The 21,393-nt window shown below is 41.8% G+C and overlaps 2 protein-coding genes across 4 annotated transcripts in view; one reads left to right on the top strand and one right to left on the bottom strand.

Annotated features, from left to right (window-relative positions):
• Window positions 1-13,651, top strand: part of creb5b (cAMP responsive element binding protein 5b) — a 50,572-nt gene extending 36,921 nt beyond the window's left edge. For all 3 annotated transcript variants that reach the window (XM_074682713.1, XM_074682711.1, XM_074682712.1), the window contains exons 8-11: window positions 7,483-7,809; window positions 9,039-9,266; window positions 9,687-9,795; window positions 10,790-13,651. In XM_074682713.1, the coding sequence (XP_074538814.1) occupies window positions 7,483-7,809; window positions 9,039-9,266; window positions 9,687-9,795; window positions 10,790-10,944 (819 nt within the window). In that variant the 3' untranslated portion in view covers window positions 10,945-13,651. The remainder of the gene's footprint in view (window positions 1-7,482; window positions 7,810-9,038; window positions 9,267-9,686; window positions 9,796-10,789) is intronic.
• Window positions 13,652-14,300: 649 nt separating this feature from the next.
• On the bottom strand, window positions 14,301-19,494 carry cpvl (carboxypeptidase vitellogenic like). Its single transcript, XM_074683600.1, has 13 exons — window positions 19,329-19,494; window positions 19,010-19,179; window positions 18,812-18,933; window positions 17,190-17,304; window positions 17,047-17,105; window positions 16,843-16,922; window positions 16,691-16,757; window positions 16,476-16,598; window positions 16,265-16,396; window positions 15,545-15,643; window positions 15,225-15,398; window positions 14,896-15,078; window positions 14,301-14,806 (listed from the first exon to the last, which is right to left on the bottom strand). Exons 1-13 carry the CDS (start codon window positions 19,331-19,333, stop codon window positions 14,708-14,710), a joined length of 1,428 nt encoding a protein of 475 aa, XP_074539701.1. The 5' UTR covers window positions 19,334-19,494; the 3' UTR covers window positions 14,301-14,707.
• Window positions 19,495-21,393: the final 1,899 nt, after the last annotated feature.

The following is a 21,393-nucleotide window of genomic DNA, read 5'->3' as shown; positions in this document are numbered from 1 at the left end:
GTTAATTAACTCAAACAGCTGAAAGATCAAAGCAGCCTCTTCAAGGAATGTGCTGGTAGACTGACGTCTGTTAGTGTGGTCAAATGTACATGTGTGTCTGTGCGTGTGCATTTCTGTTTGGTGTGACTATGTGTGTGTGGGTCTATAGATGAGGGTAACAGTCGTGGCGCAGGGTGTCGCATCTGTTTGTCTTTGGATGACTGCATGTTGTTTTAGCTGTGCTGATTGGACGTGTATGTGAAGGCCATTTGGTCATGGTTCAGGGCCCGTCAATGGACGGGGCTCCAGTCCAGCCAAGCTTGGGTAAACCAGCTGCCATCACCACACGGGCCAGACTGGACTGGTCCAGCCACCATGAGCCCCCCTGGAGTCTCAGCAGTGACAGGGATACTCTTTGGTCACTAAAATAACCACTCGACCACCGGAGGGGTGGATGGAAAAGTTTGTCGACTCAGAGATTTTTAGTTTGATAGAGTGGAGCTGATGTTCGTTAGCTGGGTCATTTAATGAACTTTCAAACCAGAATAGTTAACAGTTTCGTTTCTGTCATTTTAAAGTGTTCAGGAATAAACCACAAAAAAACATTTTAGTGAGTTACTTAAGAAATGTTAGTCTGTTTTACCAATGAAAAAGTTCTGAATAAAAACATTCAACACATGAAGAGACAGCAGTATATTTGACTCATAAGTGATCAACATTGAAGTCAAGGGTGTAATATCAGACCAAATAAAACAAACATCCTCTGAGCTTCATTTGATTAGAAGCAGCATGTTTCAGTTTCCTTAATTAACAAGGTGTGACATGAATTGCCTGCTGCTTTTAAATCCACAAATTAAGACATCTGCACGGGTTAATTATTGTATTCATGATCTGTCTGGCTCTCACTCCGAGGTATTGTCTGTGTTTGAGATAGTGGCAGCGGTTTGTGTAGTGATAACCATGTAGGCTACACCAGAGTGAGGCTTTACAATGGAGGGAACAGTGGGGATATACAGACGGAGTCAGAGGGCCATCCATTAACTTGACAGGGTAGAGAAGCTGCCAAGTGTATGAGCGCATGCTTTTGGAGCACGCTCCTCAGTGGGTGTGTGTCTCACTGCGCCCACGCCACTACGATCCCTCCAAAGCACCACCAAAGTGTCTGGTCCTGGCAGCACAGACAGCCTATATGCATCTTATGTCTGCGCCTAGAACCACAGGGAGGCTCTGTTCAGCCCGACTCTGATCTGCTTGGCCCAGAACTCAAGAGAGACGGGAGAGGGGGCGACATGAGAGCCCAGAGCTCCCATCAGACTGTCTGCCTCGCCGTTCCCTGAGGAAATCAGTTTAACAGTCCCCAGCTCTTGGCAAGCAGAGGGCGAGGGGGTGGAGGAACAGGGAAGAGGTGTGTGTGAGAGAGAGAGCCAGAGAAAGAGAGGGGGTGTTACAGCCTCTCTGGGCGAGAGGGAAATCTAATAAAATTGGACTAATGGGGGTGTGGAGTTTTAGGGCACAGAGAGTGGGTTTTGCAGACAGGCACTGGTGGGTAGTGGTGGTGGTGGTGGTGTACATGGGGAGGATGGAATTAGATCCTCTGAGTGCTTGGCAACACAGCAGAGCCAAACTCCTGCTTTCAACTAAAGATGGTGAGCCCATACTGGGTTTAGAGTGTGAGCGAGGAGGCCTACAACCACAAGAAACACAGCCAGGAAAGTCACAACTGTAAAATATTATATATATTTTTTATTGCTTTATTCTAAAAGGGACCAGCGCTCAATATGAAACATAAATGTTAGCCTATGCAGTTTCTCCAGTGTCCACTTGAGGCTGGCTGCAAATGCCAAGGATTCCCCATCAGTTTTCAAATGGTCATTTTTGTGGCAGAGAGAAAGGTGTAACAGCTTGTTTTAGTCTTTGTCACTAATGCCTCAAAAACACAGCAAGGACCTGACCTTAGGCTAACTTTAGCTAGCTAGCTAGCTACATGAGAGATGTTAAAGAAAACTTTGCATATCTTCCCAGCAGAATGACAATATTTTGCTTCAAATTTGATGTTGACTTGCCTTAGATCAGATGTAGACACCCTTGTTAGTTTTATTTGCATCATGTTGATGTTGTGTTCAACTGCACAACTTTATCCAAAGAAGACACTTTTCCCAGTAGAGATCTGGCTCAGGAAAGGATAAAAAAATACACCGCCACCCAGCCTCTCAGAAAATCCTTGTGTCAGAATTCCACCCCATGAACACCGTTTGAACATTTTTGAACTCGAAATCTCAGAAAACATGATAAAACTGAACAAAAGCTGACTTTATGCAATGCATTTCAATGGGTGTACAGGCAAGGAATGTGTATGGGAATAGCTATACACATTGTGATTAGCTCTGAGATCACATTTGAAGGGAGGACTTAGCCATAGATCAATTCTGGATCTTATCAATTATTTAGTGCAGCATTTTTGGAGAGTTAGAGATGACTAGTTTAAAAAAAATATTAAACTTTCAAGTTTTGTGTCTTTTAAGGCTCAGCTGACTTGACTGACAGATGGCACATTGTAGCTGGAAGCAAGAAGGCTAAAGGTCTACCTTCACTCCATCTCTTTGCCTTTTGCGACGTCAACCTTAGTTTAGGTCGTGTTAATATTCGTGCTGACCACAGAACTGAAAACTCTGCCTTATAAACAAATCAGTGACATCACAGAGATTAAATCTATTTACTGAACGGTTTAAGATTTAACGTCAACTCCCTCCTTTGAGTATTCTATCTGACTTATCAAAATAAACACCAAAATAACCAAGAAGGAAAAAACTTTAATGTCAACTAGAAGTAATTATGATAATATGATATATATATATATATATATGTATATATATATATATATATATATATATATATATATATATATATATATTAGAGCCCGACCGATATGGGATTTTTGGGGCTGATGCCGATACCGATACTGGGGGCAAAAAAAAGCCGATATCTGATATATCAGCTAATATATATAATAAATTCATTGATACACACAGGATATATACTATATATAATCAAAAATCATTATAATACCCATATGATTCAAGACAGAGACAGAACACTATTTAATTAAGACAAGGAACTTTAATTATAAAACTGTTAACATAAGAACTGTAGTGTAAACCAATGATAAACAAGAACAAAAGAATTAAAAATGTAAACACACAATGAGAAACTTACAGGACGTTAAAACGCCATATTATGGTCTTACATTAGATAATGGTGGACGTGTGAATTAACTGTAGCATTTATCTCTGTTTATCTCACAAAAAAGCAACTAACACAATGTTAAAACGCTGTATTATAGTCTTACATTACATAATGGTGAACGGAGGGGGCGGGCACTCGTGCAGCCCAACACACAGACACACAGGAGTGACAGAATCTCCGTGGAGCAAAAATTTTTGCAATCGGCTACATTTTGGCCTATGTCGATTAATCGGTGATGGGCATAATCGGCCCGATTAATCTTCCCAACCATTTAATTGGTCGGGCTCTATTATATATATATATATATATATATATATATATATATATATATATATATATATATATATATATATATATATATATATATATATATATATAGCTATAAAGCTGTCAGAAGCCTTGATGTTTCACTGTCCTCTTTTAGTGTGAAGCTGAAGGTTTCCTTTTAGAATTGTGATCTTCTCGCACTTAAACTCTGACTCCACAGACTGTTTTAATCTGTCTAACCTGCAGCAAGGCGCCACAGGGCTACAGGTCTCCTGATAGCACACTGCTCTACTTTTAAGAGGAATAAAAGTGCTCACCCTGACCTCAACAGGTTTGATTTACCCATCCTGAGGCGGGTGTGGTCTTTCTCCCTTTGTACCTGCTCCGTGCTCCTGCTTCCTCCTCCCAGGGTTAATAGATATGAAGTCATCTGGTGAAGCGAAACCTGAGTGTGTTTTCAGGATGTGCCCAGAGCACTCACAGGGACATCACTCAGACCCCCTGCTTGTGTCAGGAGGAAGTAGCCATTAATAAATATCATTAATGGGTGATCACCCAGTATCCCTGGAACCACATAAATGAGAAGCTTAAAAGAAAGGGGTGGGAGGGGAGAGGTCAGAAGGCAAAAGGTCTGAGAGAAGATAGCTCGCCTCGGGGCCAAAGATGGCTGAATCAGGGGAGGTGTTTTAACAATGGGAAATCAATAGGTTTACTACTTTAAAGTACACTATGGAATTCAGGAAATGTAGCGTCAAATGCACATGATTACATAACTATAGCATGTTGTTTATAGATTAATCCTGATAAAAGCTGTCACTTATTCATGTTGTTATGTACCAATCATCCTCTCAACATGTCTGCTCTTTCTCTTCTCCCTAACAACAGCTGAGCAGACAGTGCTTGGACAGACTGTGTGCTATCTACAACCACAGGCTAACACCTGCACTGATTTAATGACTGTTTTCTACAGCGGCCATGTTGCTGCAGTAGAAATCTATATGTATGTGTGTGTGTCATTAGAGGAAAGTGCACGTGGTGGTTAAGTTCTTGTGCTTAGCACGGTCTGGGGAAATACAACCATGTGTTAAAGAGTCATTAGGGAGCTGATGAAGGTGTTTAAGAATCACAGCCTGCTCATCATCGCTCTGCTAACGTCCCATAGTTGCGTCACTGTGGTTCTGAATACAAAGACTTAAGATTTGGCTGAGCAGGGTTTAACTGAGATGGAGAGTCAGCTGCAGATGGAGAAGTAGCAGGCAGTGGTTCAGAGATAGTTTCAGGAATAAGTCTGTGCTACGGTAAGAAGTTTCATTTTGAAACACTTTGGTCTGTGGATTTTTGTTTTGCCTCTGCTGTTGATTGGATTTGTCTGATGTCTTTTCTTCAGTATTTCTTATATTTCTTGAAAGTCATCCCTTTGATTGGGTTTATGCAGATTTTTGGTTACAACTGTTTTTACATTTAAACCTGTATTTCATGAACGCTGTTTGAACCTGTCGTGATCTTCACTGTTTGTGTGGTTAAAGTCCTCTGATCGTCCACAGTCCTTTTCTCCTTCTTTTCTCTGTCCTGTTTACAATCCACACCACCAGCGCTCTTGAATTGGCCCCTCATCTCTTTGACCTCCCTCTGTACTCTGACACTCCTGGGCCTCTTCGGATGCCGGCTAATTCAATTAATAAACAGATAGCACTGCACCGCCAGCTGGAAAGCTCTCAGAGACACTGATAAATGAGTGCTCGCTGTCTTGAGCTGATGGTGTGTGGGGAGGAGACACAAGAAGCCATCTAATCTCCCCCCACCCCTGGTTGGTCTCCCTCTCTCTCTCTCTGTGTCTTTTAGTGTCCCCCTTTTACCCTCTCTGTCCTTCTCCCCTGGCGCCTGCTTGGCAGCAGCTCAGGCAGCCCCAGAAGAGCATCTTAACCTGCACATAGACGTCTTTACAAGGCCTTAAAAACACAGCTCAGTGATAGACAGGCAGCCAGAAGATTCCTCTGGCTCCTGTCCATTCAGGTGATTGCCGACTCTGCAGCTTAGTGGCAGGAGATTGTCAAACCCTGATTGGTTTCCTCTTTTACAAGAGAGGTGGGTCTCACCTCCGAGGTGCTGAGTGACAGGCTGAAGGCTGAAGGGAAGGTGTTTAGTCAGGGCTGTCAGCCACAGAGTTCATCCTGCGATACATGGAAGACGTCCTTGTCTGCACTGGTGACTATGATTGATATCTGTAAGCTAGTTTAAATACATGTTTTGTTTTAGGAGCATGTGAGCTATCTGTTTGTCCTTCTTTGTTTATCACATGATCAGATAAACACACTCTAGAAAGGAAAATATGAACTGTAATGTCTATTGTTGATAGTAATATTTCATATTTAAAGCCTTTCACTGTGAGTCTCAGTAAGACTTTGATGCTGTGGACAGCTGCAGGACTCTTTGTGTGTTAGTGTAGACTCTGGTATTTTAACTCTTGCTGCACTGGTCACAAAGATGAAACCTGTGGCCTCTGCCAATTCTGCTGAGGATGTGGGGAGAGCGGTAAGCAGAGCAAAGGGGAGGGGGCGAACACTAAGAGAAAAAGTGTAACGAAGCGTTTGTAATGAGGGTCAGCAGTCAAAAGTCAAATCATATGAGTGTAGAAATGTGTTGCAGTTTCACTATGTCAGGCATCCTGTGTCTGACAAGCAGAAACTACACTCAGCCTAAACAGGCTTGGCAAGGTCATAATTTCTCTGTGCTGGTTTCATCTGCACTCTGTGTATGGAAAGACTATTTGTAAATCATGTACCTTCCTAATTTGTAAGCATAACACAAACCAGAAGGGTAAAATCTTTTTTGACAAAGATGGTTTATTAAGCAGAGGCCCCCTCCCTGCTGGTAAAAAAGCTTTCCACTCATATACAGTGTGAGAGAGGAGCCAAGTGCTGGTGTTCTGCTCTGGTCACAATGTAGCGCAGTGATCCAGACCAGCTGGATGCCATTCCCTATGGGAATCATGAATGTGAAGGTTGTTAAAGGATATGGAGCCCTGGATGCTGCATGGACTCGCTGACAGCAGCTGGGAGAAGGGGGAAGGGAGCAGAGGGAGGAAAGAGAGCACTGGGAAGAGAAGAGAAAACTTTGAAGAATTCATAACAGGAGTCTTGAAATGAATGCTTTTTGCTTTCAGTTCTGTCGCTCACTTTTTGCTCAAAGTCACAAGCTGATGAATCGGAGAGAGGATCAAACACTGTGTCAGTATTATTTTGGTTTATTTAAGTATTTTTGCATTAGCACTTTGCTAAAGGTGGTATTTGAATCAAAGCTCAGCAGACTCAACACTCTCTCAAGCTGTTATTCATAAAGCGGTTTAAAGTTAATGATTCATGAAAAGGCTCAGACATGATTTTTTGTTTTGTCTGGGTTTGTGTACAACAGGTGAAGCCCTGAGGACATGTTTTGGCACTTGTATATTTGGGTTTGGATTTTTTCAGGTCCTGTGGTTGTCTTTAAGCCATGCCAAGAAAAACACTCTCTTGAGGAGAGGTGCATTCAGTAAACACGAGGAAAACAAGCGCACCTTAAGAGAGCCCCTCTCTGGTCTCCCTCCGAGGTTGTGCACAGACACCGGCTCAGTCATGGCTAGGTAGACCGCACGGCTAAAGCAACAAACCTCCAGCAAAGGAGCAGTCTGAGGCTCACACACGCACACACACATATGCATGAAGCAGAGAGAGGCTATTAGGAGTATGAAGAGGAGGGACTGCTGGGATAGCAATCAAGGAAGGTAAAGCAGGGGAATGACAAGACTGAAGGAGAGACAGAGGACAGGCTAAGTGGCTTTGATTTGTTCTTCTGACATCTGGATTTATTGAGCCATTCATCATCCACGAGTCAGCACATGAGGCACTCTGTAACTGTTGATAACCAGCTTACGAACAGATGAAAGCATGTGCAACTTTCCTTCGAAAAATCCACAGAGAATAATTCAACAACACGTCTTTTTTGTTTGTTTCTCAGAGGCTGAAGGCTGCACTTTCACACCACCCGGGCTCCCTCGCCAACGGGAACATGAACTCCATGGGCCACATGATGGAGATGATGACGTCGCGGCAGGAGCAAGGGGCCCACCATCACATGCACTCGCACCCGCACCAGCACCTGCAAGCCCCTCCCCACGCGTACCAGCACCACGGCGGCCATCACCACCACAGCCAGGCGCACGGCCAGGGCGGACACCATCACCCGCAGGGACACAACCCCCATCACAACTCCCACAATCCCCACCTCCATCCTGGGCACCCACACCAGACCTCACCGCACCCGCCGATGCACTCTTCCTCACATGTAAGCAGGAAATATTCCCAGCAGAAGTGAAGCTTTTAGATGGCTCACAGGCAGAGCCACAGGTTCAATAACACATTAACCACACTGCACATTAAAACCTCTCAAAAGCTTGACTGTAAAGGTACCAGGACTAAAACAGGGCATCATTTTAGGAGCTCTGCGAGCGGTTTTCAAGACAGCTATTAGTGGTTTAGTGCAGAAGTAAAGCTGAAATGATGCTTCAAATTCACAGTCAGTCAACGGACAAAGACATTTCACCCCCTCTGCTGCTGCTATAATGCCAAGTAGTTTCCTGGCAGCCATCTCAAAGGTAATTTTTCCCTTTGAGGCTGGTCAGCTTCAGGTCAGTGTTGGACGTCTGCCATGAAGGGAAAGGGTCACAAGGAGGCCATAAAGTGGCCATTTATAAAAGAATCTCTGCACTGTCCTTTAAAAAAATATGCTTCACAACATCCTTCACTGCCAAACTGTCATTGTGTGGTCACAATGTACAGAAGAGTTTTATAAATACTGATGATGAAGAGACAGCCCTGGCTAAAAGTCCTGGAACATCTTCGCTATGAATATATTTGGTTTAATTTCAGCAAAAATGTGAAAGTAACGTGATGTGAGACACTTTGTCCTTGCATTGTCTGGCGTTCTATGCAGTACCAGGCGTTTTGGTGGAAGAACATCAAGAAATGAAGTGGACTATGTTCCAGATGTGTCTTCAAGGCATTAAAACAACACTCAATGTATGCATGGCGGCCATTAAAGCAGCTTGTATTTTCCATGGTTCTCATAAAAATAGTAATGATCTGAAGACTGAAAACACCCGACCTAGCCAAGAATATGTCAAGATCTGTCAGAGCATGTACAGTTATTGAAGTGAGTCTTTTGACTGTGTCTGGTGGTGTTAGTCTGAGTGGAAATGGGCGGTGGAAAACTGCCTCCTCACACCTCTTTAACAAGGTGGGCAGGCTGGTGAATCAGTCCACTCACTCACTCTCTGTGTCGCTGCTGACGCCCATGGCCCAGCTCACGGGGCACGTGGCACAACCAGATGTTGTTTTTGGGGAATTTGCCAGACGTGGAAAAAGCTGCTGGAGGTTCGTACGTATAGATGCTTACTTTGAGGGGAGTCGTGGTGGCAGCGGGCAGGTGACGGGCTGACTTACAGGTGTGTCAGGGCAGCTGCAGACCCTCATCGGCGAGATCAGTGATGCTGTAACTCACCTGCTGTCTTTCAGATGTCACCGGCAACCCAGCAGATGCAGCCCACGCAGACGATGCAGTCTCCGCCTCCCAGTGGTGGGCGGCGCAGGCGAGTAGTGGACGAGGATCCAGATGAACGTAGGCGGAAGTTCCTGGAGCGGAACAGAGCAGCAGCAACAAGATGCAGACAGAAGAGGAAAGTTTGGGTGATGTCGTTAGAGAAGAAAGCAGAGGAGCTCACTCAGACCAACATGCAGCTTCAGGTATGACGTGAATCCACTGGGAAGCCTCTAAAGTTCAAAAACATTGATCATTTTAACTGCCAATCATGAGACATTCGACTCAGTACCTCAATAACAACCAAGTTACTCAACAATGGCATCAATATTTCCACCTCAATATTTAAGAAGTTTGGATGTGAGGAAAAAAAATCCCATATTTCCCATAATGCATCATTTAAAAAGACCCCTCCAAGCTTTTGGAGGCCCTCATCCTTCAAAGTTCACATCCCAAAACCTGTTACAGTCACAGGAAAAATAATCTTGATTTGAGGAAATATCATCAACATAAAGACCTAAAGGTCATAAGAAAAACAGCTGTGATTTTTTTTATTAGAACGTTTGATTTATAACTGATGCTAAATGTTAATATTATACCTTGCTGTGGTTTTCTCTCTATTTCAGAACGAAGTGACGATGCTTAAAAACGAGGTGACCCAACTCAAGCAGCTTCTCCTCACACACAAGGACTGTCCCATCACCACTATGCAGAAAGAGTCCCAGGGTTACCTCAGTGAGTAGCTCCAACACTGATGCACACATCACACACACACACATCACACAGACACACATCTTCTGCGTTTCTTAGCCTTTAAGTGCAGACAGAACAACTGTGAAAGTACTCATTTATTGTCTTGCCCAAGAAAAAGGATTAAGCTCTAAAAAGGCCAAAGACTTTTCAAAGACTGCCGACTGCCAAGACTCTGTGCTCCTGTGTGCTGGTATCCCGCTCCCACGCTTACTGCAGGACCCTTCTTTTCACACGAGGCTGTTGCACTCTCTGGTGCTGCCGATTTGGACTTGGAGTTGGTAGTCCGCATCTTGTATGAGGCCTGTTTTTCCGTCCGAGAGCAGCTCTGCGCTAAGAAGCGGCTGAGACTTGACGTGGGTAAAGGCGTCACAGGCTGGCATCAGACCTCATACGGATGCCCGAGACTCTCACTGATTACTTCACGGTGCCTTCAGCTTTGCCGCTCATGACATCAGAGCCCCGCCCTTTTGATACGGATACAAGTGACATTTCCACGTAATTAGGATCAGGCACCTCCCTGTGTGGGTTCAGCACAGGAAAATAAGGCTCACTTCCCTCTTGGCTGAATGGTTCTTTTATGCAGAGGAGAGCCGACTCCCAGACTGGGCAGGGCGAGAGCTTCATCGATGAGTCGAGTTTGTGTACGGATGTCACCTTCAATGTGTCTAACCATCATCCTGAGTGTTTACGGAATTCAGTGATTCACAATTTCACTTTTCTGTTGTCCTTAAAGGCTTATTTTTTAGGTGAAAGGTGACAATATGTGACTTTACCAAGTCAAAGAATAGATTTTTTTTTATTTTAATATCTGAAAATAAAAACAACCAACAAGAAATGAGACTGATCTGTCTTTCTTTGACATAATTCATGTCACCACCAACCAAAATATTGTTATTGTACTTACACACACACACACACACACACACACACACACACTTGACGTCCATTCTCATTACTGTCTCTGCTGTCCCCTCAGGTCCAGAGAGCAGTCCAGCAGCCAGTCCAGCTCCAGCATGTTCCCAGCAGCAGGTCATTCAGCACAACACCATCACCACCTCCACCACGACAGTAGGGGGCAGCAGCGTGCACGGGCAGGCTAACCACCGCACAGACATCAACCCCATCCACTAGGGACTGGAGAAACTGTAACCCTGAGCTGTAGCCCTAAATAACCCACCCTGCCCCCCTTCATCAAGAAAAACCTCAAAGGCCACTGCGGCTGCTCTTTATTCAGTAGCTACTTTATGTATTTTTATAGACCAACCCTATTAACGCATAATTGTTCTATGGTTTTTTTGCCTCTTTTTTGTTTGTGCTCCTAGCTAAAATGGGAGTTTTGCTAATCTCATGCAGCATTTACATGACTTTTTCTGTTGTTTGTTGGTACAAAATAGAACAAGAGGAAGAGTCATAGCTCTTGGACTGTCATCTCTTTAAGCAGACCCTACATCGCTCGATGGATGGACTGAGTCAAACCATTCCCTGATTATCACAAGTGGACAGTTTCTGAATGTGTGCTACAGACTTTGATAAGTGAGCAGATGTTAATGCCTTTCATTCGTTTTCTAAAACCAGGTCAAAGTGTCGCCATGATGTCTCGAAGACAGAATTATGCAAGAAGGTGTTACGATCCTTTACTTCCCTTATGATGACTGTTAACTTTTCCCGTGTCTGCGTTATTCTCTGAGAGTGAAAACATGATCAAATGGGAGCAATACATCCCAGTATTGATTGTCTTCAATACATCAGAGTGTTGATCATCTCTGCCGTGTGTCCACGTCATGATCAGCATGGCCAAGCCGCTCTGGTCCAGAGGACATGAGATGATGAGTGTACACTGTGATAATAGTGAGGCAGCTCAGGGGGTTGAAACACACTCCTACGCTCCAGGACCAACTCAAGCTTTAATTATTAAGGCCTCTTTTTGTGTGTTTGTGTATCTGGATCAATACTTTGGATTCAAATCTCAGTTGACTGTATCCTTCAAATATGTGTGTCTGAAAACCTGTGTGTGCACATGTGAATTCTTTATACTATTTGATGCTTTTTTGTCTTCTTCACTCTGCAGAACAAAGTTTAGCAGTTGTATGAAGACAAAAACTAAAGTTTGAAAACTGTATGGATGATTTCTTTTCTTTAAAACCTTTCAAAGAGATTCTGAAGAGGAGTGGTTAGTTTATGTGTGCGCTTTCCAAATAATGTCACAATGTGCCTGAATCTTTTCTTAAATCTTCTGTTGGCTTTCTAGAGACAGAAAAACACCTTTTTTTCTGCTTGACCAATCAAAACGCTTCATTCTCAGTGTATTATTGATGACTGTTCTCTGTTACTAGCTTTGTCTTGGACTTCTGCTGAATGTAAGGATAAAACTAGCTGAGCGGGGAGAAAAACACCCATTTTCTACTTGGCCTTTGACCTCTGCATCAATGTCTCTTCCTTCCTCTCTCTCAGGCCTCCTCTGCAGTTCAGATCAGTGATGAACACACTGATAGCAACAATAGCTTCACCTCTTCTACTTCTTTTCAATCTCCTTTGCTTTTTTTAAACTTCCTTCTTTCTTGCCTTAACCAAAACTCCTTACTCTCTTTTCTCCCGTGACCAGGAATGTTGATTCATGACTCAGTGGCATGATGACCACGAAGCACTGTGTTTTTACAGTCAGATGGATGAGATTCACTCCACTCACCGGTGGAGTGGTCGCAGAGCTGTCTATGCACTTTGTCCTCTGCCATGCCAGAGGGAAGAATAGCCATATTAAAGTCCGAGTAATTCTCAGTGATCCCCCTTTTAAAAAACACCAGCGAGAATCCTGAACTGTGTTTGGCTTCCTGGATAAGAAACTGTGCCTGGTATTAATCTGGTGTCTATTGAGCTTCTGAGTTATTGCTCAAACCATTCCTTAAAAGAAAACAAGTTCTTTGGAGACAGACATTTACACGTGATTTTAAAATTCTGTTTCTTCCTAATAAGTTGCATTGGAGCCTTTCGCACTGTTTGCATCATTTCTAAACCTCAGAGTCTGTGTGTGCAGTTTATACAGTGTGTGTTGATACGTGGAGATGAAGATTCTCTCAAAAAGGGCTTTGTTGTTCCAACCTTCAGACCTGAAGCTAGCCTCATCTTACTTCATTTTAAAGATTGTAAAAGCATTCCAACTTAACCTCCTGCATGTGAAAACATAGTAAGGACCTCAGATTTTAACTGGAATCATATGGAGGATGTCACTTTTTAAGAGTAAGAGAAATTCTCTTCTGATTGTGGATCCAGGTTCAGACAAAGACTGTTTTTTATCGCAGATCCCAACAACAGAAACAGGTGGAAGGGCAGAGTGAGTGTGTCTGTGTGGATTCATGTGAAGAGAAAAGCTCCCACACATTAATGATGTTATATCTGTGTTATTTTAAATCTAAATACTATAAATATTGTACATAATGTCATTCATTTTCTGTAACTCTGTACATGTAATGCAACCACCTTTCTTTTTGAAGGGAGTCAATGTGTGGTACATGTTTGTAAATAATGTTTGCATAGCACTTGTTGCCTTCTGTTGTATGTTGAGGCTCATTTCAGCGCTTACACACATTGTTTATATGTAATGAACTGATGAATCCATGTTTGCCTGCATAACTTTGTACATTTTTTGTGTCTTCAACGACATTTCCTTTATTTTGTTCAGTTTTGCATTTGTACAGATGTTAAAGTATCACTGCAGTTACATTACGGTATGAAAATAAAGCACTTGTTCTGTAACGTACAACTCACTGATTGAATTGGATGTGACAGCTGGATGTAATCCAGAGAAATCTGAGCATGAGATAAACGTGGTGCAAACATAAACAAGGGGACATGAAGTGAATATTTGAAGAAAAAGCCGACTGATCGACAGCATTTCTGGATCACTGTGCTTGAAATATAACTGCTCATTAAAAAGTAAGATGCTTTAAAGGTTTAGAATACTCATTTACTATTTATTTTGTCTAGACATGGTGATGGCTGTCTCATGAGATTACATGACAGTCAACTTCAGAACACAAACATCGTTGCAGCATGCTGTCAAAGTTATCTCAACACAGAATGCAATTTATAGCCTCAGCAGCAGCAAGAGGGATGAAATTTACAAGGAGTGTGTGCAAATGCAACATGCAGTGACTCCTCCCCTTTTTCCTGTCACACTCACTTGATAAAAAACATATTTTTAGGAACTAGATATCTGAGTACTCAAGTTATTTAATGATTGATAATAGTCCCATGACCACAGCATTCTCATCATTATACCTTATATATTGTTGGGAAAAGTGTTCCAGTCCACGTTTCTTTGCTCGACGGTGACCTCTGGTGGACATTTTGTTAACTAAGTTACAACTATTCATTTGAGAGATAAAAGTGGTTAGCAACAGGTGCTGTTACACGGGTAACATGCCGCAAAAGCAGTTTTTTTAACAATGGAGGAAAAAAAGAACAATGTCTGATAATAAAGAGACAAAAAATTATAAAAAGAAAAGTTTTTATTTATAGACATTACAGCTCTGGATTAAAGGTTCTCTCTTTTACACATGATCTTCAAGCAAATGAAATATAAACTCTGCTTTCCTCTCAGGATCCAAACAAAATTAACCTGAATGTTTTTTATAATAGAGCTCTTTTACAATCATCTTAGAAAAAAGAGAATGTGAGTTGAGATGTCTGGATTCAAACAAAGAGCATTGTTTTTTTTCCTAAGCAGTGCATCAGATGTTCGGTGCTTAACCAAGCAGCCTTTACGAGGAAAAAACATCAGCTCCAAAGATTTGTTCAGATTTATCAAGGTGCTGATTCCTGTGCCTGAGACAATCAGTCTTCCAAATCAGCAGTCAGTCACCCTCAGCATCCTCCAAGGTGTCTACATCAAAACATCTCACACCCAGCCCCGCGTAGAGAGGAACCTGTCGATCATATCAAAGGATCTCACAGGCTGGTCATAAGGCAGAATGTGTCCCCCTCCACGGATGATCACCTGAGTGACAAGAAGACACAGTGTTCATCAGGCGTTCACACATAAAGCTGTAGTTCCTTGTGTTTTGAGTGTTACTGATATAGACTCACCTGGTAAAACTCCCCCACTTGTCGTACGTAACCAGCCACCTCTGTGTCACTGGGCTGCACCTTCCAGTGGAAGCGAGGGGCTGTTTTGTACTCAGCAGCTCCCGTCCAGTTAACAGTAGGCAGAAACCTCTCAGTCAGTGGAGCTGCTACGATCACGTCCAGCTGACCGCTGTAGATTAACACCTGAATACATGAGAAACAGAGCCAAACAATGGGGATGGAGGGGCTTCTTCTTTGAACATTATCAAGATACAGTTACCTGCTTTCCCCTGCAGGACTGGATGAAACTGGCTGGTGTGACAAAAATTAGTGTATATCAACATGCTCACCCTGTAGTTATCCATCAGCACCCCAAGCCATGGTTTGATGCTCTTCATGACATCCTGGAGGAGGTGCTTCTCCACCTCCGAGCCATCGTGGAAGGTCAGATTCCCCACATGGATAGCACGTCGTACAGCTGGGAGAGTCACAAACTGGGAGAAGTACTCCTGGTCTTCAGGCTCCTGCAGGCAAAAAAAAATAAATAATAAAAAATAAAACATGATACACATGAATGCGCTGTTTTCTGAATAAAAAAAGGGCAAACTTGAAATATTTGCTCTATGAATTAGAGACGGCAGCTTTGAGTTTGAGCAGTGTTGGTAGGTACCTGACATGACAGGTAGTTGAAGTAGTTGGTGCAGCCTGTGGCGTTTTGGAAGAAGGAGGGGTATGGTTCCACATCACCATTCAGCAAGCTATCAAATACCTGAAATCAAACAATAAAACACTTCAAACAAGCTCCACCTCTGTATTATCATGTTTTTGATCTAGTTTTTATACTTGTTTTCTCTAAAGATTTAGTCTTTAAACAACTAATAATGTGGGTTCACTCATTCCCTGATGTCTCATGCATCTTGACTCTTTGGCAGTGGCCAGTAGTTGTGGCTAACCTCAAGTTTGACGCCCCTGGTAACATAACTAAACTAACAAAAAGACAAACCAGGAAGAAAAACAGATTTTGATTCATGTGGATGGATTCATTTAACTGCCAACATGCCAGCGTAATCTACCTTGATGGCAAGAAATTAGCAGCCAATTAAAAATCTTGAGTAAAGCAACATGATCAATAAAGGCCATGTTATCAAACTGAAGTCTTCTGTTTGTAGTTCTACAGCTTCATAAATTAAAAACAAATCTTGTTTGGATGATTATTCAACATATTTTAACTATTTTTAAAATTTTATACACCTTTGGCTTTTGGGGAAGATAAAGTGGACTTTGTGGCTCTGGAATGACATGAATCCCGGTGAGATGATTAGTGAAGGTTGCAGACCCCTGATTTAGACAAACTGTTTCATGTTTATTTCTTGACAGCCAGATACGGTACCTCAAAAGCCTGAACCCATTTCTGCTGCTGGATCAGTTTAACCCCCAAGTCTGTCTGCTGGTTGACATACTGCCTTTGGAGTTCATCTATCATTCCTGTTTGGTACAGGAACTCACCATAACCACCCAGCATCTGAAACAGGAGAAACTTTAAACATTTTTCTGATCTCCTTTGTAATGATGTCACCTGAAATACTTTGTCTGACACGCACCAGTTCTGGATCGCAGAGCCCGTCCCCAATCGCCATCCCAACAAGGTTGATTTTCACTTTGGCAGTGGGGTTGTGTTTGTGGATGTAGTACGTAATGGCAGGAACATACTTCCCTGCATATGACTGAATCAGGACAGAGGAGGGTTACATGGGTAGGAATGATATTTAACATGAGTTTAAAAATAAATTTTCAAAGTTAAAAAAAAAAATCGTACTTCACCCGTTGCATAAAATTCATTGGACTGATATTCAGGGAAGAGCTGGAAAAACTGTGTCAAGGCACTTCAAAAAGAAAACACAATAATATTCAAAGTTAATGACGTTAAAAAAACACCTTAGTGACAGGTATGAGCGGTTGGTGTTTTACCTGTACAGATCCCTGCCAACATCATCCTGGTTCTGAGCAAAACCCCTGTCATCATCGGTGAAGCTGTAACCTGTTCCAACCTGAAAGAAAAATCAAACACTACTCCTAAAAGACTCCAAAAACTCACTTATTAATATGGAAATTTAAATAATGTGAGAGAGGTTCAGAGATTTCTATGTCTCAGGAAAAGGTGGCAACACATACTGGATTGTCGATATACAGAACTGAGTATCTAGAAGTCCAGGCATAATCCCTCAAACCAACTGCAAAGACAAAAACAGGCAGATTATCAGCACAGATGTAAGAAAAGTTTGAGATTTCTGCTGCAGCAGCAAATCCCTTCTTACCAGTCAAGTTCTTAAACACCACATATGGTCCATGTTCCACAAACAGACCAAACAAGGAGGTGCCACCAGGGCCACCTTGCAGCCAGAGCAGGACAGGAGCTTTATCTTGGTTTGCCTGTCAGCCAAGAGACAGAAAACACAGACATGACAACGGCACCCCCTAATGGTTAACGTAGGTTATTGACAGAGACATAAAAATAATCCAATAAAACAAACTTTGACAATCTCATGTTGTTGAACAGGTGACAAGTGAGCAACATGTGCTCAGTGTTACACTGAGACAGGTCTGTTGGACTTAAAAGAAGAGTCTGTTTGCTTTAGTGACTAACTTGTATTTTCAGGTTTATATTTAAGGATATTAGAAGCTTTAATACAACGATAAGTTGAGGAGTGTTATTTGAATTGATTTCAAAAAAGGTTGAGAAAAAGTGGATGAAAAGAATGACAGTGAATCAGGCACTCTTCAAACAACAATCAGACGTGACGACTCCTGTGTATAATGGTATAAAAATTTATAAATGACTTCCTGTTTTGAAATAAATTACAGACTCAGCACTTTTCTGAGTCTGTGGTTTATCAGAAAACATATTTGAAATATTATCCAAAAATTCAGTATAAAAAGGTCTTAAATAACTTATCAGGATCAGATCTCTTGTTTGGTCAGCTAAACCTCGGGAAATCACAGCTCTGACAACAGAGATTATTACCCTACCAGTACTAAAAGTGTGATGGGCACACCTCTACAAATATGATCATCATCATGAAACTGGAGGGGAAAAAACAAAGTGTTATCACAACATTCTTCTTTGTGGTTGTTGTTGTTTTAACAGGTGGAGAACAAATTTTTATCATTGGTCATCTGACACTACCATAGGAAACAGAACCATCCAGCTGGCTCATCCCTGTCAACTAGCACAATACATCTGCCTTTTTTAAGAATAATAAAATATTAATTCAAACAAATTACCTCAAAATTGCTAAGTTATTAGAATAAACTGGAAGACAGTAATAATATGATAAATTGCATCTTGTTTAGTACCCAAACAGAGAGCAGAGGGGGTCAGTGCATCATTCACATTTCTTCTCCTCACTGATTGGCCAGTGATGGCGCAGGTGTACTGGTTTTGAAAATAGCATGGTGGTGATTATTTACAAACAGCAAAAGTAAATAAATGCTAAAAATTTCATGTATTGAACAGCTGGGGGTATGACACGTTTTGAGTCAGGTGACATAAATCTATTTACAAGATGACAAAGTATCTTATTGCAAAGCAAACTGTAAAAACCAGATGAGATATGGTTACTGATTCTTAGTTAAACAGTAAAAGGTTTTCTCAAAATAGCTCAGGAAATCCTCCACCATATCTGAGCGAATGACTGAAAAGAAGTTTTACACATAACAAAGTTCACCATCATAGATGTAATTTCTTAACTGCAGCTGACCAAACACTCTCGGTGCAGTTTCTTATCATAAATTGACTGAGGGAGCAGGCACACATCACGTTGAGCTGTAAACTAACAAGCACTGGGCAGTCTCCTTAGCTCCTCATGTTTTTCTCCTTCTTGTTATGCTGCGTCATTGACGTAGTTATGTCACTAGGAAAAGAAAAGCCTGCTCCTACCTTCAGCGCAGGGATGAACCAGAAGAAGAGGTTGCTGTTGTACTTTTTGTTGACAGTGAAGTATCCTGCATAACTCTTCACGTTTGCACCTGGCAGGTCCCCCACCATGCTCAGTTTTCTGGCTGTAACAACAACACAAGCTGTTGGTTCAGCAGTTACTCTATAAAAACAGTTTTACAAAAGTGAATGCAACCATACCTTCATCTATGGCACCCTTCTCCAGGTAGGGTGTGACAAACAAAGGAGACCCGGGGTCGACTCCATTCAGGCTGCTGACAGGGTGAGACTTTCGGCAGAAGAACGACGAGCAGCCCCGTGAGAGCACCGAGTCCAGACAGGCCCACAGAAACAGGAGAGCCAGAGCTTGCCTGCTCAATTTTTACAAAAACTATATCAGGCTACAGCACTGTGTGGGTCTCAAATTCAGCAAGTCATTCAGGTTTCAAAACACCGCGACCACTATCAGTGCACGTGCCAAACTGTAGAAAAGAGGGGACATCACCTGTCCGTGACTCACCTCATGTCCGCCGTGGTCTCTACTGCGACAGGAGAAGAAGCTGAGCCTTAAACCAGACACAAGTCCTCAAGTTCTTCAGCGGAGCGTGGACCAGTATCTGCAGAAACCACTGACTGTGGAACAGACCGACAGGAAGGTGAATTTGTACGGGCAAAGTCACATGACCAACTGTGGGAAAGTCACATGAGATGAGAGGTCACGTGGTAATGTTTGCGCTATATCGGCGTTTCAGCCCTCGGCGCAGTCTTGCAGGAAATGTCCACCTTGGACGCGGTTAAACTAATGATGTTTTCTGTTCATTTCATGACAACTCACAACAGAGAGACAAACAAGGTTCCCAACCTGGTGACAGTGAATGTAAATTTTAGTATTTTTGTACCGTTATGAGTTAAAGTGCCAAAGAAAAGTAAATGGTTTTAAGCACTTAATTTGGCATTAGTTAGAAAATATTGAGTCACAGGGAAGAGAGTGTCAAATGAAGTAAAACTACTAGAATTTCTAATTTGTCTTTATACAATGCTGCAGCATTATCAAATTCTGTTATTGCAAAAGATTCAGCTAGAAAATAAAAAGAGAAGTGAAATTTTTAATAATAGCTCTAATGCTGTTTAAAAAACATGATTTTCTTCAAGAAAAATGTGGTATCATAAGGCATGATGTGACTTCAAAAAGGGAATCCAAGTTTATGGATTAATTGAAGCAGACTTTGCATTTTCTGATCATAAAGTGGTTATGTGATTACTTGCAACAGTATATTCAGTATCTACAGTTGTTTGGTAGTATAAAATGTACAAAGGCACATTCATTTTCTTCTGTTAAGTTAAGAAAGAATTGCTCTATAATGTCTCTGCCCATATTAACTGGCTTTAGTCTCTCAGCACTTTTTATCTGATATTTGATGAGTTTTCTTTTATATTCACCCCCCAGAAAAACAAGCTAACTCTCAGGCGACTGGAAATTCAGCTCCAGCACCATCATGATACTGCTTGTGTTGGCTCAATGTGTGAGTTGGTGATTTTGTGCTTCCACGTTTACACAATTAACTGTAGTTGATAACACTATATGCATGAGATGTCAAAGAGAAATGAGCCATGGCACTAATGTGGCACAGTGTTTGCTGCAGGAAGTCTCTCTGTAAGGTGGCATTCACAACAACAAATAACCCAGACAGTGATTGTCTGCTTTTAAAGCTGCACAGGTAGGTGTTTAACCACTGGGGGGAAAGGGATTTTACAGCAATGTACAGTAAGCTTTCTAAAATGATGCAATTTTCATGCATGCTATTTATGTTATCTAACAATGCAGGAATGAAGAGGCTGCTAAAGGTAGAGGAAAAAACATTGGGTGACTTTACAGCACAGGTGAGGAGGAGGGTGAGACTGGAGCCCAGTATCAAAATTGTGTATCATTATCTATCTTCATCAAGTCTTAGGTCTGTCAAAGGGCTTCACCTAAAGTTAAACATTGATACCATTCTGAGTATTTGCTTTTGTACTCTCCCCTATTACTCTCCTCCATGCTGCTGGCTTGTCACATATCAGCTTTTTTATGATAAACTTCACCTGAGACCTCATCTGTTTGGTAGTAAACATCTCAACCAAAGTGTGTTAGAGCTGAAAGACCCTACTGAAGAAACCTCAGCACATAAAACTGACTTTGATAATACAGGAGTCAAACGAGCAACCTGTAAGTTGAGCACAAAATTATCTTGACAGAAACTGAACCAAGTTGTCCCACGATAGCAGAAACACAGAGTTTGTTGTTAATGTGATATAAAGACCAAATCTTTTAGGTCAGTGATCAAAGGGAAATATATGGAAACCCATTTCAGAAAAAGTTATAAATAGATAAATACATTTTAGATATGATAAAAAAATAAATAGATGATTTGGTGAGTCATAATTATAAGATTATGTCTTATTATATGGAATTTCTGAGTCATAATTGTGAGAAAGTATCTCCAATAATGACAAAGTATTTGATTATTATTAGATAGTATCTCATTACTATAAGATACCATCTCATTATAAGAAAGAATGCCTTTTCTTTTTTCTTTTTTTTCTTT

Source organism: Halichoeres trimaculatus, unplaced genomic scaffold (genome assembly GCF_033239565.1).
Source record: "Halichoeres trimaculatus isolate MK-OKI-2021-1 unplaced genomic scaffold, fHalTri1.1 fHalTri1_scaffold_12, whole genome shotgun sequence".
NCBI classification, from domain to species: Eukaryota; Metazoa; Chordata; class Actinopteri; order Labriformes; family Labridae; genus Halichoeres; species Halichoeres trimaculatus.
The sequence above is the reverse complement of the archived record's forward strand: the minus strand, read 5'-3'. Positions and strand labels throughout refer to the sequence as shown.

What these genes read in the sequence shown, in the direction of transcription:
- cpvl (XM_074683600.1), bottom strand. An exon ending in GAAGGGTGCCATAGATGAAG is followed by an intron (nt 18,934 to 19,009) that starts GTATGGTTGCAT and finishes TTGTTGTTACAG; the next exon opens with CCAGAAAACTGAGCATGGTG. An exon ending in AATGGGTTCAGGCTTTTGAG is followed by an intron (nt 15,644 to 16,264) that starts GTACCGTATCTG and finishes GTTTGATTTCAG; the next exon opens with GTATTTGATAGCTTGCTGAA.